Genomic DNA, 6,000 nt, shown 5'->3' with positions numbered 1-6,000 from the left:
AGCCCTGCAAGGTGTTCAGCACTATGCAGACGATGTCCTTTATGTATAGGACTACAAGTGGAAGTAGTTAAAAATAATATGAAAAGCCTTTTTTTTTTAAAATGTACCACTAGCCCTGCAAATAAGGGAGAAATGGAAATCTTAATAGAAAATCTGATCAAATGAAGCTTAGAGATTAAGGGGATCAGGCAAAGCTGGATAAAACAAATCATAGAAATACTACACTTCTTGCACGCTAACAAATGTTCATGTATTCAGCCCCTCAGTAAGCTGTCACAGATTTGAAAGTTCTGGTGACAGGAGGTGGAGGGACAAAGAGAGGGAATCCAGACACTCGCCCTTCAGCATTTGTGAGATTTTCCAAGAAACTCTATTTGGGGAGTGACTGTCCTATCAGAGGCCTAAAAAGCTTGTGAGAGCTACTATATGATCAGACAGCAGAGCCTCTAGCCATTATAGGGGGAGCAAAGAGGTTACTGAAAGAAATGGCTGATATTGAAGAAAGTATTTAGTGTGAGGAATCTTTAGCTCTATTTTGTTCAGCTTCTCCACGTAATTTCTCTTGATATTCTTTGTGTTCCAGCAGAGTCTATCTAAAGCTTTGTGACCTCGCAGCTACATTGCTCTTCATTCACAGTTGTTGCTAGAAAGAATGTAAGTTTTCTTCTTATTGCTTCCGTTTGGAATTGTACCTTCTTATGAGACTGAAGCACTTTATCCACTGTATCCATGTACCTGTGCTGTCTAGTTGTGATATGTAGAAGCATATTATGCACTATTTTTTTTTTTTTACACACAAAACAAAGTGCTTGCTAACAAGTTTCATTATACCTTAGCTATGAAGCACTTAGTTTTCTTCCCTATGTTTTTTTAGTAACATGAGATTGCATTCAGAATCTCCAGGAAAAAGCAGCAGCTACTTGAAATGCAGTTTGTATAAACATGTCTTTTGAAATGTTGCAGCATACTAATGTTAGAATACATTATCTGTCTATGATAATCAGGAACTAAATACCTATGCCACTTTTTAAAGAAAAAATATACTTTAACAAAGATGACTTTTTAAAATTACTGAATTTTGTAATTAACTTTCTTACATGAAATAACAAAGAGAAAGTTAAGGGTGACTTGATTACAGCTTATTAGAATTTACAAGGGAAAAATATTTAATCATGGGCACTTCAGTCTAGCAGAGAAAGCTGTAACATGATCCAATGGCTGGAAGTTGAAGCTACACAAATTCAGAGTGGAAATAAGACATACATTCTTAATGGTGAGAGTAATTAATCATTGGAATAATTTACCCAGGGTAGTGGTGGATTCTCAATCACTGACAATTGATTGGATGTTTTTCTAAAAGATCTGCTCTAGTGATTATTTTGGGGAAGTTCTATGTGTTATACAGGAGGACAGACTAGATAATCATAATGGTCCCTCTGGCCTTGGAATCTATGAATCTAAGAATAGAGTCTCTTGCTTTTATATCTAGTTACCAAATGTATGGTATATTACAAATATTGTGAAGGATTTGGTGTAGGACCTGATCCTTCAGCCCATACTCAAATAATTTCACTGATTTCAATTATGTTACTCACATGAGTAAAGGTTACAATATTAGGCTTTAAATGCATATGATTATTGCTGCTGATGTATCCTAATAATATAGGCATATTGGTATGCTGTCCTTGATACTCACTAGAATAATATGTGTAAGTGCCTTGCTCCTCTGTCTTTTGATTTCTTTTTTTAAGAAATAAAGGAAAAGGATAATGCATGGTTAGTTCAAATTAATTGTTGCAGGACTGACAATCACATGGCTAGCAGACTTGCTAGTAAAAATGGTTAGGGATTAGCTGAGTAGCGCAATTTGCATCTAACTACAGATTTGAAACTTTCCCAAAAGTCTAGATGTCAGAAGACAAGGGTTGGTTCTCTCTCCTCTTTAAGAAGATATTTTTTATTGATTTACTGAAAGTAATTAGAGTGACCAATGCGTGTAGAGTGACAGCGTGTTGTGAAAATCTTCAAAGATGCTAACAAGGGCCCTGGTCCTAAACCCCTTAATTTCAGTGACAGCAGGACTGGGCTGTAGATTAACAAATAGAAACATATTTCACTATGTATAATTTTGAGCCTCATCCTGCTTCAGGTGAGGTCAGTGACTAAACTCCATTGACATCGATGACTGTAGGATAGATCTTTAGATTGAAAACTGTAAGGAGTAAATCTTTTTAATGGGATGATGCCGTGTAGATAATTTTCAGAGTAACAGCCGTGTTAGTCTGTATTCGCAAAAAGAAAAGGAGTACTTGTGGCACCTTAGAGACTAACCAATTTATTTGAGCATGAGCTTTCGTGAGCTACAGCTCACTTCATCAGATACATACCGTGGAAACTGCAGCAGACTTTATATATACACAGAGAATATGAAACAATACCTCCTCCCACCCCACTGTCCTGCTGGTAATAGCTTATCTAAAGTAATCGTCAGGTTAGGCCATTTCCAGCACAAATCGTGTAGATAATATCATCCAAGTACTAGTCTTATAATTAAATAATTAAAACATTAAAGAGAAAACAATCTATGTGAAAAATAAGACCATGAATTAATCACACATGCATACATCTAGTAAAGTAAAAAGCTCCATTCTTAGAATGGCCTTTCACAGCAAACTGTAAGGTTCAGCATTTATCTTTGTCACTCAGTAGAGGATGATTGAATTGCACATATAGTTCACCACTGTTGCTTGTATCCATAATGTAGTTTAACTAGCCAATATCTTTGTAACCAATACTTGTGCATAGCTATCTAGTTATAGAAGGTGATTTGGGGTCATTTGTGACCCTTTACATGATTGATAATTATTAGACATATATTTTGAAAATAATTATAATGCATATTTTAAGTCTTCAGTTTATGTATGCAGTGTCTGTGCGTATGCTTATTCATATATACTGTGTATATACACACTCATATTCCCCAGCTGTTGTGGGGATTTCCTATCACAGCAAACCCAGTGATTTAGGGACTATTGAGTGAAAGTAGCAGATTAGCATTAATAACAAACAGATCTAACAATTAAATGTTCCTTTCATAGGTGCGTGTATTCAAGAAGTCCTACAATGAAATTTCCAGTTCTGATGGTCCTGGTGACTCTCTCCAGCATTTTCCTATGTCAGGATTTACCAAATACTGTAGGTATGTGAACATACTCCTTTCATAGTTGATAAATTCAGAGCTGATTAAAAATATTTTTCATCAAATATGCTGACCAGCTTGTTACAGAAAAAAAATTGTGAAAAGTACCACGGATTTTTTCCTGTTTTTTTTTAAATCAAAATAAGTTTCAAATGGACCTTTTCTAAGTACTCTTTTACTAACTAACAATATATTTCTTCAGAGAGAATTGGCCTTGATTCTTGTGTAATGAAAGAAGTGATCCCCTCCTCCATTATAGTATTTTGCAGCGATTTGGCTCTGCATCGAAATAAGTGTGTGTGTGTGTGTGAGAGTGAGAGAGAGAGAGAGAAATGGAAGAACAGCCTGAATAACAACCTTCATCTCTAAGGTGTAATTTAACATTATGCTTATTTTATTTATTACATGCAACAGTATGAAAAAGTTGCCATATACAGCTAAAAATTATGCTATTGCTTATAATAAAGCGCACACAACATAACAGTGCAATTTGTTCTCAAATCTTAAATAACTGTTAGTTGGAAAAGCATTCTGGATATCAACATGCAAATATACATAATAAGTGTCTCACTTTGCTTCATAATTCCTACAGTAGCTCAAATACTGTCACAAGGCGCAGTTTGAAATCTGGCGTACGATGACACCTGTATCAAGGCATGGGAAAACAAAACTATGCAGCAGAAGGTAGACACCTCAAATGGTGGGCAGTACTGAAGCTTAGCTGCTAAATAACTTCCAATAAGTGGTTAGAATTTTATTTTTATCTAGCAGAGTAAGAAACATTTCCTGACAAACCATTCTCATTACCTATGGAATAAGCAATTGTGTAAAATAGTTATTTTCCAGGAAGCCACTATTAAAATATGGGAAGGAAAAGGCTCATAGTTACCAACCAATCTTTAGTTTTGAAAAGACATGAATGTAGAATCAAATAGCAAAAATAAATAAATATTATGTTTCCATAAAAGATAGGTCTCTACTGGAAATACCTCGTCTGATGCATCCTAGGACTGCCTTAGCCTTTTTCATGGCCGCATCACATTGACTGCTTATAGTCATCCTGTGATCAACCAGTACATCCAGGTCTTTCTCCTCCTCTGTCGCTTTCAACCAGTAAGTCCACAGCTTATAGCACAAATTCTTGTTAGTCCCTAAGTGCATGACCCTGCACTTTGCACTATTAAATTTCATCCCATTTCTACTACTCCAGTTTACAAGGTCATCTAGATCTTTTTGTATGGTATTCCGGTCCTCCTCTGTATTGGCAATACCTCCCAACTTTCTATCATCCGCAAATTTTATTAGCGCAAACTCACTTTTTGTGCCAAGATCAGGAATAAAAATATTAAATAATATTGGTTCCAAGACCACTAGTAACTTCCCTCCAGCCGGACAGTTCACCTTTCAGTCTGACCCATTGTAGTCACCCCTTTAACCAGTTCCTTATCCACCTTTCAATTCTCATATTAATCCCCATCTTCTCCAATTTAACTAATAATTTCCCATGTGGAACTGTATCAAATGCCTTACTGAAATCCAGGTAGATTAGATCTACTGCGTTTCCTTTATTTAAAAATTCAGTTATTTTCTCAAAGAAGGTGATCAGGTTGGTCTCACATGATCTACCTTTTGTAAAGCCATGTTGTATTTTATCCCAATTACTGTTTACCTCTATGTCCTTAGCTACTTTCTATTTCAAAATTTGTTCCAAGACCTTGCATACAATTGAGGTCAAACTAACAGGCTTTTAGTTTCCGGATCACTTTTTTCCCCCCTTTCTTAAAAATAGGAGCTATATTAGCAATTTTGCAGTCATAGGGTACAATCCCTGAGTTTACAGATTCATTAAAAATCCTTGCTATTGGGCTTGCAATTTCATGTGCCAATTCCTTTAATTAAGATTACCTGGAGGCCCCAATTTAGACTCATTAAGCTGTTTGAGTTTGTCTTCCACATTGGATGTGGTAATTTTTACCTCCATATCCTCATTGCCATTAGCCATCCTGCCACTACTCCTAAACTCTTCATTTGCCTCAGTTTTTAATGAGGCTAATGATTTGTTTAGGTGTTGGATGATGGCCTAGGTTATCTTTAATCTCCTCCCCATCCTCAGTGCTTAGTGGTCCCATTTCTTCTTTCCTTGTTTTCTTCTTACTTATATGGCTATAGAACCTTTTATTACTGGTTTTAATTCCCTTTCCAAGGTCCAACTCTGCTTGGCTTTTAGCAGTTCTCACTTTATCCCTACACTTTCTGACCTCCAAGAGGTAGTTTTCCTTGCTGATCCCTCCCATCTTCCATTCCTTGTAGGCTTGCTGCTTTCTCATCATCACCTGTTTGAGATGCTTGCTCATGCAGCTTGGTCTGCAACCCTTCCCTATGATTTTTTTCCCCCTTTCTTGGGATGCAGGTTTCAGATAGCTTTGGCAACATTGACTTAAAATTATTCCAAGTTTTTCAGATCCTTGAATTCTTTGGTCCAATCCACTTCTCTAATTCCCTTAATTTATTAAAGTTTGCTCTTTAGATCTGCAACAAGAGTCCTTGATTTCAATTTTTGTTTATCCTTCCATTTAGTTTAAACTGAATTAACTCATGATCACTCAAACCAAGGTTGTCCTCTACCACCAGTTCTTCTGTGAGGTCGTCACTACGCACCAATACCAAATCTAAAATGGCATCACCTCTTGTTGGTTCAGCAACTATTTGGTGAAGAAATCTCTCAGCTATCACACCCAGGAAAACCTACTATTACTAGTAGCACTTTTCCTCCAATCTGTATCTGGGAAGTTAGTCTCCCA

General features: G+C 36.4%; 1 protein-coding gene across 1 annotated transcript in view; it reads left to right on the top strand.

Annotated features, from left to right (window-relative positions):
* Nucleotides 1–2,655: 2,655 nt before the first annotated feature.
* The window catches only part of LOC144262364 (uncharacterized), a 52,050-nt gene continuing 48,705 nt past the window's right edge, over nucleotides 2,656–6,000 (top strand). Inside the window, 2 exon segments of the mRNA XM_077812125.1 lie at nucleotides 2,656–2,675; nucleotides 3,099–3,199. Of these exon segments, the coding sequence (XP_077668251.1) occupies nucleotides 2,656–2,675; nucleotides 3,099–3,199 (121 nt within the window).

Source organism: Eretmochelys imbricata, chromosome 3 (assembly GCF_965152235.1).
Source record: "Eretmochelys imbricata isolate rEreImb1 chromosome 3, rEreImb1.hap1, whole genome shotgun sequence".
In the NCBI taxonomy this organism is placed as follows: Eukaryota; Metazoa; Chordata; order Testudines; family Cheloniidae; genus Eretmochelys; species Eretmochelys imbricata.
This window is presented reverse-complemented; position numbering and strand designations above follow the sequence as displayed.